Source organism: Kryptolebias marmoratus, unplaced genomic scaffold, assembly GCF_001649575.2.
Source record: "Kryptolebias marmoratus isolate JLee-2015 unplaced genomic scaffold, ASM164957v2 Scaffold117, whole genome shotgun sequence".
Lineage (NCBI taxonomy): Eukaryota > Metazoa > Chordata > Actinopteri > Cyprinodontiformes > Rivulidae > Kryptolebias > Kryptolebias marmoratus.
In genome coordinates, this window is record NW_023665851.1 from 3,592 (window position 1) to 17,110 (window position 13,519).

A 13,519-nucleotide genomic window follows, 5' to 3' on the forward strand; every position below is an offset into this window, starting at 1 on the left:
GGGTCAGACTGAGGACAGGTGAGACGGAGGATGGGTGGGGCTGAGGGAGACAAGTGGGGCTGAGGAAGACTGGTGGGACTATGTTTGTAAAAATTACAGATCATGTCTCAGTAAGGAGTGTCTGTGACCAAAAGTAACTGGGACCAAGTACCAATGTGCAGGTCACAGGGACAAAGTAAAGGGCCCTGTGGGACACCACAGGACACAGGGACAAAGTAAAGGGCCCTGTGGGACACCACAGGACACAGGGACAAAGTATAGGGCCCCATGGGACACCCTCTTGGCAGCCATTTGCTTCAAACTATTTTACCCTCGTCTTTTTTGTATATTTATGAATTTATTTGCTAATAATGACAAGATACCTTGAATTCCAAACCAAAATCAAGTAATTTAGACAAAAAAGTGATCGTTCAGCTGATTTCCTGTGGGCTTGATTAGAGTAGTTCTTCAGTCAGTATCTTACCTGTAGCAGACAGCAGTCAGCATGATCTCAGCGAGTGAGTTGTCTTTTTATCTTCCTCCCCCTGCAGCGGAGACTGCGCCCCCCACCTTCCTCCAAAGACTGCAGAGCTCCTCGGTGAGGCAGGGCAGCCAGGTGAAGCTGAGCGCCCGGGTCTCAGGCATCCCCACACCTGTGGTGAAGTTCTACAGGGAGGGAGCCGAGATCCAGAGCTCTGCCGACTTCAGGATCCTGCAGGACGGAGACCTGTACAGTCTGCTGATCGCTGAGGCCTTTCCAGAGGATTCTGGGACGTATTCTGTGACGGCCACCAACAGCAGCGGACGGGCCACGTCCACCGCCGAGCTGCTGGTTCAAGGTGAGAAGTAACTGTTAATATTTTGAACTGACGCTTTGATTGGATCCATCACTAAAATAAACCTGTGTGACCAGGTGAAGAAGCTGTTCCAGCCAAGAAAACCAAGACAGTGATTTCACAGACCAGACAGTTTAGAGTGGAAAAGGTACGTCAGCTGAGAAATAAAACTCAGATTATAATCATTTTAAACATTTAACGTTAACTCCTTTTATACAAAGGTGGTAATTTTAGTCCCATCCTATTTATTACCTGATGTCTGTATGCTGGTGTAGATTCTCACTCATCCAGGACATGGTAAATCCAAAAAAAGTTACAACAGGGAGTTTAGTTTCTCCTGTCCAGAGGTCCTTAGGAAAAAACACCCAAACACGAACTGAGCAGTGTGGTGTCTGCAGGTCAGCTTCTCCACAGACCCATGGCTCAACACAACTCACAGAGGAGGAGGTCTCAGATTTCAGCTTTCTAAAACCTCCAGTGGAGCATTAGGCCTGATCCCCAGTCAGTGTCACTACTATCAACCTTCATTACACCTTCATTTATGTGACCAGAGGGGCCCATCAGTGAGTCAGGCTAAAAAAAGACCCTAATGAGCCTCTATTGTGAGGAGAGTAAGTTAATTTGCAGGTGAATCCAGTTTACAGAACATCTCAACTTTAAAAGCTGGAACTCCACCCTCTCTGTTGTTTGAATTGCAAAAGCTCTTTGGGTGAGAAGAGAACCGTCTTCAGCTACAGAACAGAAGTCCAGTTGTTTCTAACCTTTTTTTGGTGAATTATGTGATGTCAACTCCTTAATCTGTTTGTTTTACTTTTCTTCCATCTCAGTCTGATCTCCACCCATCTCTAATGTCCATCTTGTTCATCTATAATTTATTTACAGTAATCTGACTTACTGCATCTGACTTACAGATGGAGGGTGTTGAGCTGACTCAAAGTCTTGTGACTTTGGGTCACAAGACTCCACCCAGAGTTCCACCTAAACCCTCGTCCAAGTCCCCCACCCAGCCCTCACTGGTTGCCAAGGTGACCGGAGGACGCCAGCAGTCACCATCGCCTGTCAGACACGTGAAGGCACCCACGCCCACACCTGTCAGGTGGGTGGAGCCTCTGGTCGTTTACATTGACTGAATCTGTTAAACTGACAGGTACTATTCATTAACACTTTTCATCTCCCTCATCAGGCCTGTGAAGTCCCCCATCACCACACGCAAACAGCCTGCCCCCGCCGCCGAGGTGCCCCCACCATGGAAGCAGGAAGGAGACCTCATCAAAAGAGGGGTTCAGCTAATCACAGGGCTCAGAGAGGTGAGGGCTGGACACTTAGATCCGTGTGTGTGCCTGGGGGCACGACTTAGATGACTTTAACACATTTGGATGGTTTTACGTAAAGCTTTGGTCTGGATCTGTGGCCAGTTTTAAACTGCTCTTGTTTTCATGGATGTACAGAATAAATCTTTGGTTTTGTAACAACACTTAACCAACCAAAGACTTGGGCATTTTCCTGTGTTTCCTACCAACTTGTTTTTCTTTTTAAATAAGAGACATGTTGAGGTTTAAATATAAATATATATATTTCTGCCTGAAAACAAGTGTAATACTTCATCCCAAGATTCAATAATATTATTATATTTCTCAGCTTCCATCCCCCTCATTTATTTTGTGGGGTTTCCCTCACTTTTGTTAATGTCACAATGACTTTTAGTTTGTGGCACTCTTTCTTCTTTTGATCCAAAATACCTGTCTCATCACTGGAGATAAACAAAAGTTTTTAATTATTGTATTCTGGTTATTAAAATCTAAGTTTGGACTCTGGAATCTGCTGAAGCACCAAATGATACAAATGTAATATTTACTTTAAAGGACAACATAGCATCTTGAACTGTGAGGCTTGAGTGTATCAAGGAGGTGATTTTTAGAAATATTGACCTCTAATATTCAACATTTTCACCCAAACCAAGGAAGAAACTGAAGGGGTTTTAGATGGTGACAGAAAGACTCAAGAAAACAGCAAAAGAAACATGTTTTCACCCAGACTTATTTTATGCTTGAAATGGAGAACAAATCTGTCATGATTCCTCAAAAAAATTCTATGGACCTCAGAGCCAAGATTTTACAAAAGATATTTCTGCAGCTGTTAAACCTTAATCTTTGTTCAGATGATGACAGGTTTATCTTCCTCTGTCGCAGAATTCTTCACAGTTCCTTCATTGTCTTTCTGAACATTTTAATCACATATCTTTTGTTCTGTTATAATAAACAGAAACTGTCACTTTACTTTTCTTCACCTGCATCAAAGTTTACCTCAAAGTCCAATTCTTTGTGGACTTTCAGGAGATTTTACAGCTGGTGAACACATAAGTCAGTGTTTCCATTACTACTCACACACACACCTGTATCCCTGCTGGTTTCATTTCTAGTTTCTAGTCTAGTATTTATCATTATATACCTCAGATTACAGACTGTGTTCAAATATGTGAATCTGTTTCCAAAAGTCAGGATGAAGTTTTAAGATGTTCTTATCTGAAACCTGCAAAAAGAGAAACATGGGTGTTTGTGCACATGTGGTCATTTAATATTGATCTGTGGAGTGTTTGTGTCTTTGACAGAGGCAGGTTGGATGATCGTTCTTCGTTTTTAAATCCAGTCAGGTCGGCTTCTGGACATGAGTGGTCTAGTTTATCATAAAACTAGGAAGAGGGTCAGTGAATGACCTGGATTTGTCTAAAGATACAACCACCAACACTTTTAGAGCAGTTAAAATGTGTTCAGTTTGAAGAAAACAAAACATTAAACTGTTTGACGGTTTCCAAAAAGTTTACCAAGATGTTTCAGTAAAACAGTCAAACAGAGGTTTAAGAAAAAGTTTTTTTGTGAAATTGAGTTCCATAAAGATCTTGTTTTTAACCAGTTCTTTGCTGTAATATTGTCTAAATCTAATCTGGTTCTGGCTAAATTCCAGTTGTTAGAGAACAGCTGGACTTGAGCCAGCTGGTGTTATTTTTTAGTTTTTATTTTGATTTTTTTTCTTGATTTGGGTCTTTATGCTAAACTAGGCTAACCACATTCCAGGACAACTTCTTATTTCTTCTAAGAGATGGACTTAGAGAATTAATAAATGAAGTGGTTTATCTGCCTGTTGATCCTGTCCGGGTTGTCCTGAGTTCTCCATGTGCTGCTGGTTCTGTCTCCAGGCTGAGGGAGGGAAAAGAGCTGGGGCGGTGGCCAAAGTGGTGGCCGCTGTTGACCTTGCTCGTACCCGTGAGCCTGTGCATGTTGAGGGCGGTCGAGCTGAAGAGCAGGAAGTAGAGGCTGTAGAGGTGGAGTTAAGGCAGCAGGCTGCTGCTACAGTGGCTGATCATCAGTATGGAACCGACTGGAGGTCATCGAGAATGCAAGCTGGTGAAATGCTCAGTGCTGCTCAGGAGTTCACAGCTGACCTGGAGCCTCAGGTCAGACAGGCCTCCATGCAAACAAACAGACAAGATGTGATCAAATTTACTCAGGCTATTTAGATTAACACATGATCTTTAGGTCACCACTGGCAAATAATTGTGTCAATTCAAACAGTCCCATTATCAGTGAAACCTTAAACAGCAACTATTACTGTTTTAGTGTTTTTATGGGACACGTTAGGAAGCGAAATATGAAGGGTCTTTGTTTTATAAAAACACTTTATGTTTTTAGAGTAATTTCGCATAAATGGCTTCCTTTACACAAGGACGATCAACTTGAAATAGGTCTCAGATTTCACCTTTCACCTGGAGCATTAGGTCTGATACCCAGTCAGTTTCACACTAATTCAAACCGTCATGCATCTTACTGGAACATCTCTCTATGAGCCAGGAAAACAAGAAATTTTATGACCCTCAGGAGGGAGGAGAGGGAGATTAATCTGCATGTGAGCTTAGCTGCAGAAACAGAGCATCTAATGGAGTTTAAAGCTTGAAATGCCACACTCTCCAGGTTTGAATTGAGAAAGCTCCCTAAAGGGGGAGAGAAATGACTTCCTTGACTTCAAGGACTTTTATTTTTGGAAAGAATGAATGACACCATTGTTAAAAAAAAGCACACATGACCAAATTACTTGCCAGTGCTCAAAGATAGTGACTCAGAAAATGAGAAAACATGTATTAATCAGACAGATACTGCAAAACAAAATAATAAAGAATGATTTTTGATATTTACATTTAAAGACCAGTTATAGAAACCTTCCTGAGATGTTAACACTTCTTTGAACTCTGTTGGTTTTCTCAGATTCAGAGAGTGACAGAAACTGGTCTCACCATCTCTCCAGTTCCACATTTCACAGTTTCTAAAGTTTCTGTCCCAAAACCAGATTCTGGTGGGGAGGTAAGACAGGCAGCATCAGGCAAGCAGCAGAAAACACCTGTGTGTTAAAATCAAAAAAACAAAACTAACAAAATCTGTTTTATTCTCACCAATAACTGACATGTTTTATATCCTCATCCTGTTGCACATCTGTCTAACTTCACATTCAGGAATGCTCTACCAATTTACATCCCAAGTCCAGGTTCAGGGTTATCTGTGAAACAACAAGCCTTTCTTCAATCTTCTAGCAGGTTTCTGCTGTAACTTTTATAAATAAAAGACTGAACTGCATAGTGTTGAAGGTAATAATCTAGATCTGTGGTCTAAACATAAATGTTTGGATGTGACAAGAGTCAGCTGTAAGTCATATCTGTTGACTGACAGGTTTACTTGATAGAACACAGCTGATCTTTTTGGATAAGCTTTTGAATAAATCCTTTGGTCAGATATTTTCTCTATGATTCCATCTTTTCCAAATGGTTTCCGTGAAGAACGTTTCAGAAAGTTGTGTCTGATAAACCATCTGGTGTGTCATTAACAGTGCAGTACTCACCAATCCTCCCAACAGTGGTTAGCTTAGCATCTTACTGGGTTCAACGTCCGCCTACAAATCAAGAAATGAGTCCTTGCTTTCTTTGATTTGAAGTTGGACTCTGAATATAGTCACTGTGCCTGGAAACTTGTCTCCAGGTCCATTAGCATCCCCATCCTATAAGGCTAAAATATGCAGAAAAACACCTAATCCAAACCCTGTTATTGTAATGGAGCAGTGAGTGTCCATCACTGTGAGCAGCTCAGCAGACAGATGTTTGGGTTTTACTGCTTGCCTGAAGTGCCAACATGTTCAATAAGTGTTTAAATATCTTTAACAAAATCAAACCATTTTAACCTTATTTATGCTCATAATCTCATTTATTAATCAATGAACACCCTTAATCTTCTTCCCACCATTAATCCTGCTTCATCTAAAGTTCACTTTATTTAAACTTGCTGTAGTTTTAATAAAACTAACATCCCATAGATCCTTCACCGGCTGTGTGAACACAGACTGTACAGAAAAAAACCCTCTGAGCGTACTGTCCTGATGTTGGTGTGGCTGTTCCTCCTCTTTGGGTTGATCAGGTTTCCATCGCTGGTTCAGCCATCGCCTCCCTGCAAAAGGAGTTCTCTTCATCCTCTGCTAGGAAGATCATCAAGCCTGTCAAGTCCCCCAGTCCAGCTCAGAAATTGGCCAAGGCCAGTGAGACTCCAGAGCCTATCCCGCCACCGTTCAAAGAACTCACTGAGAAATATCACTATGGCTCCCAGTTACAGACGGGGGCAGTATACATGGGGGGCCAGGACAGAGTACATAAGGTCTGGGAATCAAAGGTTTGTTACCTTTAGCTGAGTGAACTGGATCTGAACAGGACAAGAAAACCTGATGTCTAAAGAGAGATTTGACTTTGTCTATCCAACACCAGAACTCAAAATCTGAGCAACTAAAGATCAGATTATCTCTCATGGCACCTCGAATCTACAGTTTTAGCCACACACCAGCTCAAATATCTACTTCCACTCCACAAATATTTAAACTTTTTAATTTAAGCTCTACTATAACTGTTTTTATTTTCACAAGCTGATGTCAAAGAAACTGGTTTGGTTTTTTTGTCCTGTGGAATAAAATGGCCCATCACAACGGTTAGGTTCTGTCATCTGGGTTGGTAGAGGTCTGGTTTTCTTGATTTCTGTGTAAATCCAGGATTAAAAGTCCCTCTAATAAAACCTCTAACCATCTTGTGAGAGCTGCTGTAAACTTCATCCTCACCTCTTGAATCCATCTAGCCTCCTCTTTGTTTTTGTGTTGTCTCATCTCTTCTTCATCGTCACGTTTAGCATATTTCAAATCCTCTGTTTGCTTCATAGTTTACATGTGTTTTTTTAAGACGCATTACTGGTTAATTATCATTGGTCTAACAGATGTTTTACTGTGTGACAGGTGGAGGAGGCAGTAACTGTCCCGTCTGCAGGTGGCGCTGTGGTCCCACCCAGCCTGGTCTCTGTAAGTGGTTCAGTGCTGCTCAGACCATTGATCATATTAAACCTTCTGCTTTGAAAGTCACATTTTCTAAAATGAGTGTGCTTTTTTTGATGCAGGGTTTGAAGAATACAAATGTGACCGAGGGTGAATCGGTAACCCTGGAGTGTCAGATCAGTGGTCAGCCTACCCCCGTCATCATGTGGTTCAGAGAGGACTACAAGATTGAGAGCTCCATTGATTTCCAAATCACTTACAAGAGCGGATATGCCCGATTGATGATACGTGAGGCGTTTGCTGAGGACAGCGGACGTTTCACCTGCACCGCCACCAATGAGGCGGGAACCATCAGCACCTCCTGCTACCTGCTCGTTCAGGGTACAGATAAAAAACTGAAGGGAAACCATGAATACGCACCTCATCAACTGTCCTGTATCGTATCACTGAAGCAAAGAGAGTTTTAACACAGACCCATATTAATATCCACTTGAAAAATAACCTGTTACCACTGCAACTTGTTCCACACAGCTACATGATTTTCTATCAACAGAAATACAAAGTTCTTTTTGGATTGTGTCAACGTGATCTATGAGAGTTGATTTCACTAAAATGAATCAGATTTAATTTACTGTTGTTTACTGAGTAGATTTTTTATCCAAAGTTATTTACAAGTTATAACAGATTACTGAATTCACCAGGATTTTTAGAACCTCCCACTTCAGCATGGCTGGAGACCACTAGTCTTTGGTCTGGAACACAGTCACAGGACCACAGAACCACTAAACCACAGAAGCACAGTTGCCCGATCTGGTTGAGCAGAAATCATTTTAGCTTGATACAAATGACACAAGCAGGTCACATTGAATAGATCCATCCTGTCATGACACCCCGTACTCCCGCAGCACCCCTTACAGAACACAGTGCCTCTGCAGAATCTTCACCTTAACATGGTGGAGGGGCTTTAGTACACCCACGATCCTGGCAGCTTTGCTGTTTAGGGTGTCAGCACCTGGTATGGTCTCCCAAGGCAAACTGGCCTCAGGAGAGGAGCTCAGACTAAGAGCAATTAGAAAACCTTGATGAAGGAGGACCACAGAAAGCCGGACACCTCAAATCAGAATAGGGAAACTGGTGCACCCTTCTGGAGCCAGGTCTTGGGCCCATCTCACAAGCAAGTGACTTTGTGGTCAAGCTTTAATTACTGAGACTCAGTTGGACGAAGTTAACCAGAGTCCATCACCTACAGAAAGTAGTCAAGGTGGGGTGCTGTGTTAACTGGATGGAGGTGAAAGGACCAGGTGTGCTGATTCCTGGTATCATAAACTAGCTGTGGGAATACTTTGTCTGTGGTATTTCTAACAAATTTAACTGAAATAAGACTCATACAAGCAAATCCAACAAACTGGGTTCTGGTTCAATCAATCAGTTACATTCAGACCCAGTGCTGGAAAACAAGTTGGGTCAACTTTAATATATTGTGTTAACCAAACTGAAATAGACCAACAGAACCAGTTGTTGCTTAAACAATAATGAAGTTTGACGTTTGAGTTTGACTCAACACACAGTAAGATCATTTATATTTTGATGTCCATCAGTGTTTCCATGGGTTTACTGTAGACAGTAAACCTTATTGAAAGCTTCATCTTGCTTCTGTTTGAACTAACTCTGTTTCTCCTTCAGTGTCTGAAGACATTGAGAGCAGACAGGAGATGGCTGCCCCTGAACATGTAGAGACTGCTCAGAAACTGTAAGTCCATGCAATCTTTTCCAAAGTTTAAAGATAAGTCAGTAAAGTTCAGGGGTCTCATTTATAAAAGATTGCGTAGGATTCATACTAAGTGTGCGTATGCCCAAAGGGCGAAAATGGTGTACAGCCAAAACGAACCCCATCAGATTTATAAAGCCATGCAAGCAATTTCCCTTTATAAATCACACCTGTACTTAAAAGTTTGAGCACAAGGTCCCGTCTCTGGTTCTGCTCTCCACACGCCCACATTCAACCATAAATGGTCGATGCAAAGCACCTCATGAATGTGAAGGTGGATTTAAATGAGCCAGCTGATCAACGCTACTTCATGCTTACCAATGGTAACCACGGAGAAAAGAGTGAAGAAACTAAATTTCACCGAGGCAGAAATCAATGTGTTTGTGAATGAGGTGGAGAACAGAAAAATTGGGAGCCACAGTCGTGGTGTTACAAATAAAAGGAAGCGTTGTGAGCAGCAACACGTTGTTCCCTCTATTAATTCAGTGAGTGGGACAGAGAGGACCGAGGCTGAGGTGGGGAAGAAGTGACTAACCAGCCACCACCAGAGCATGTCAGCCACAGGTGGGGGTAAGGGCATACCCGAACTGACCCCTTTTGAAAGAAGGATGACCAGTTTTGTGCCAAAAACTGATCATCCAGGGAGAGGAATGTGATGGGGAGAAAACTTCTGACTCACCAGCAGAAGCATAAATAAAACTGCTGTTCTGAAAGCTTATGATAAAGTTGATCTAAGATTAAAGTTTGATTATGGAGAGAAATTAAATATCTGAGAGGAATCATGATGCAGTGTGGCTTCAGTTCCCCACGTCACCATCTGTGTCTCCAAAACAAGCGTATATGGGCTGTATGGCTCAGAGCTGGCATGATGGACCGCACATTTTCCCCTTCAAGTTTGTGTTTTATAGATCACAAACTTTGCATGGAAAGTGACGTACGCAAGTTTCAGCCCCATTTTGTGCGTACACCAGTTTTCTAAATGAGACCCCTGGTCACTAAGCATAAATACTGAAACCGTATTGACTTCAAATTTCAGAATTACAGAAGAAACCAAAGAAGAGATTGTTGAGCCAGACAGTCCTTCTGCTGCTCCCTTCTTCATCAAGAAACCAAGTGTTCAGAAGGTGGTGGAGGGAGGAAGTGTTGTGTTTGAGTGTCAGGTCGGAGGAAACCCAAAACCTCACGTCATCTGGAAGAAGAGCGGCGTACCGCTCACCACAGGATACAGGTACTGAAAGGCTTTTTGTTTACTTCCTAATATCCCTAATGAGTCATGGTTTCTTATTTTGAATAAAGCTGTAAAATAGTTGTTTGTTTGTACTGTGGCTTTAATTGTCACAGCTGTTTCTGGAGTAAAACTCTCAGTGAACTGCCTCTAACATGACTTCATCTCCACTGTTCATCAGATATAAAGTTGCCTACAAGAAGGAGACTGGTGAGTGTAGGTTGGAGATCTCCATGACCTTTGCTGATGATGCTGGAGAATACTCCATTTTTGCCAAAAATCAACTGGGAGAAGTCTCGGCCTCTACCAGCCTTCTGGAGGAAGGTATGCCAACAAACACAACCTAAAAAGAATGATAAAGTTAAAAAAAGGTGGAAGGATGCAGAGAATACACAAAGATGAAGATGAAGACTAGGCTTGAAACCTTTAAATACCAAAGAGTATATTACATACTGAAAAAAAATTTTAATTCCTGTGTTTTTCTGTAGAGGAATATGAAGTCTACATAAAAAAACAGGAAGCAACCTTTAAGACTGAAGTGACAGCTCTGGTACAGGAACCCAAAGTGGGAGACATCCCCCCTGTCACAGTTACTGTGAAGAAGCAGATGACCACAGCCATTATCCTTGGACAGGTATGAGTGATGTTTGGAATGGTTGGATGGGTTAGAGCAAGCATGTCAGCTGATAAAACACTACTAGCTATTAGAAACCAGGTTTTAATACTCCTGTCATATTTGCTCACATCTGCAGGAATTCCATTTGTCTGCCATGGAGCAGAGGATCATTCAGGAGATAGAGCTCAACATAATGAAGATCACCTACAAAGAGATTGTGACGGAGGATGGAGAGTTGATGGTGACTGCCTCTTCCTCTGAGGCAGTGCAGCCAGCCTTTGACACCCCTGTTAAAAATTACCGGATTATGGAGGGAATGAGTGTGACCTTCCACTGCAAGATGTCTGGAATGCCACTCCCCAAGGTACTGAATCATTTGGAAAATAATTTTGTGTAGTCTTATATCTTTAAAAACAACATTCATGAAAGTATAATACTGTAGACTTCAGAAATTCAAAGTAGCTTTGCTAACATTTTACCGTCTGGCAGATTGCTTGGTTTAAAGATGGCCAGCGCATCAGGCCTGGTGACCACTATCACATGGAGGTTCTTCAGGACGGACGGGCCAGTCTTCGTTTGCCCATTGTTCAGCCAGAGGACGAAGGTGTGTACACCGCCTTCTCCACCAACATGAAGGGAAATGCTGTGAGCTCAGGGAAGCTCTACGTGGAGTCAACTGGAGCTGCTCCTCAGAGATATACACCACAGCCCGCAGTGCAGAGGATCAGGTGAGGTTTCCCTTAAAGAAAATGCTTTAGAACTTTAAATGGGGAACTCCTGATCATTCCATAACTGATAATAATTAATATTTTCTAAGGTCCACATCTCCTCGTTCTCTGAGCCGCTCCCCGGGCCGTTCACCCAGCCGTTCACCTGGACGCTCTCCCGCCCGCCGCCTCGATGAGACCGATGAGGCTCAGCTGGAAAGACTCTACAAACCCGTGTTTGTCATGAAACCTACCTCGTGTAAATGCTCTGAGGGACAAACTGCCAGATTCGACCTGAAAGCTGTTGGCAGACCGATGCCTGACACTTACTGGTTCCACAACGGTGAGTCAAACAGAAGAAATCTTTATTGCATGTGTTTTAATGAGGAAACTTTGTTCCTAAAATCTAAATGTTTTCATTGCCTTCTCAGGGCAACAAGTGATTAGCGACCACACCCATAAGATTGTTGTTAAAGAGGACGGTACTCAGTCCCTGATCATTGTCCCAGCCATGCCACATGACTCTGGAGAATGGACCGTGGTGGCTCAAAACAGAGCCGGACGCTCCTCCATCTCTGTCACTCTCACTGTTGATGGTACGTTCTCACTTCACTTTAACATTCTCTGTAATGTCCTCACACAAAGAACATTTGATGACTATAATTGTTTTTTTTTATATATTTTTCAGCCAAAGAGACTTTAGTGCGTCCACAGTTCACTGAAAAGCTGAAGAACATCAGTGTGAAGCAGGGAACTCTGGTTGAACTGGCTGTCAAAGCCATTGGAAACCCCCTGCCTGATATTGTTTGGCTGAAAAACAGTGACATCATCAGCCCACAGAAGCACCCACATATTAAGTATGCCTTGTTTTAATGTCTTTGCTATACACACTGAGTTTACAGTAAACCCACAGAGTTATGAGAGTTCAGTTGTTAATTTACTGAAAATATTTTTTATAATGACCATCTCAAAGACACTAAGTAAAGACTGTAGCAGTGTTATGTATTAATTCTGGCCTTTAAAATATTCAAGATCTAGTCTAATATTCAGCAGCCTTTTACAGGGAGTTCTAGAAATAATTGAAAAGTATGATTTTTTTGTTTTCTGTACAAAAATTTGATGCATGTGTATTGTTTAAAAAGATCCTATATTTTAGCATCTTTAGCTAGCTAAAGCCACCACTAAAATTTGTATAACACTCAGTGGGCTTACTTTGATATTATGAACTTTAATTTGCTTTGTTTTTTAATTGTAAGGAACTAATTCCATCCAGTAATTTCAATTTAAATATGATGGACATCATAAAGCCATCCACAAACAAACAAAATATATGTTTCAGGATTGAAGGAACCAAAGGAGAGGCCAAGTTCCAGATCCCCTCAGCTGCTGGCCCAGACAGCGCCTGGTACACTGCTACAGCTATCAACAGGGCCGGCAGAGACACCACCCGCTGTAGAGTCAATGTTGAGGTCGAATATGTTGAACCTGAACCAGAAAGGAAGCTCATCATTCCCAAAGGAACCTACAAAGCCAAAGAGATCACCCCTCCAGAGTTGGAGCCCCTCCACCTGCGATATGGCCAAGAGCAGTGGGAGGAGGGTGATCTTTATGACAAAGAGAAGCAGCAGAAACCCCTGTTCAAGAAGAAGCTGACTTCCATCAGGATGAAGCATTTTGGTCCAGCTCATTTTGAATGCAGACTGACTCCAATCGGAGATCCCACCATGGTGGTGGAGTGGCTGCATGACGGCAAACCTCTGGCTGCTGCAAACAGGCTGCGCATGGTCAACGAGTTCGGCTACTGCAGCCTGGACTACGAAGTTGCTTACGCTAGAGACAGTGGAGTCATCACCTGCAGAGCTACCAACAAGTTCGGAGTTGACCAGACCTCAGCTACCCTGGTTGTCAAGGATGAGAAGGGTCTTGTTGAGGAATCACAACTTCCTGAAGGCAGGAAGGGAGCCCACCGAATTGATGAGATTGAGCGCATGGCTCATGAGGGTGGACCGTATGGTGTCACTGCTGAAGAAGAAACTGAGAAAA

The 13,519-nt window shown here is 42.5% G+C and overlaps 1 protein-coding gene across 1 annotated transcript; it reads left to right on the forward strand.

Annotated features, from left to right (window-relative positions):
- Positions 1–469: 469 nt before the first annotated feature.
- On the forward strand, positions 470–13,512 carry LOC112451395 (titin-like; the record flags this gene model as incomplete). Its single annotated transcript, XM_037974506.1, has 19 exons — positions 470–818; positions 893–963; positions 1,727–1,911; positions 1,999–2,122; positions 4,009–4,266; positions 5,072–5,167; positions 6,269–6,502; positions 7,125–7,187; positions 7,283–7,541; positions 8,844–8,910; positions 9,965–10,156; positions 10,335–10,477; positions 10,642–10,787; positions 10,906–11,133; positions 11,259–11,497; positions 11,587–11,819; positions 11,908–12,072; positions 12,165–12,333; positions 12,816–13,512. Coding segments are annotated over exons 1-19 (3,903 nt in total), but the record flags the coding sequence as incomplete, so codon positions are not given.
- Between the last annotated feature and the right edge of the window lie 7 nt (positions 13,513–13,519).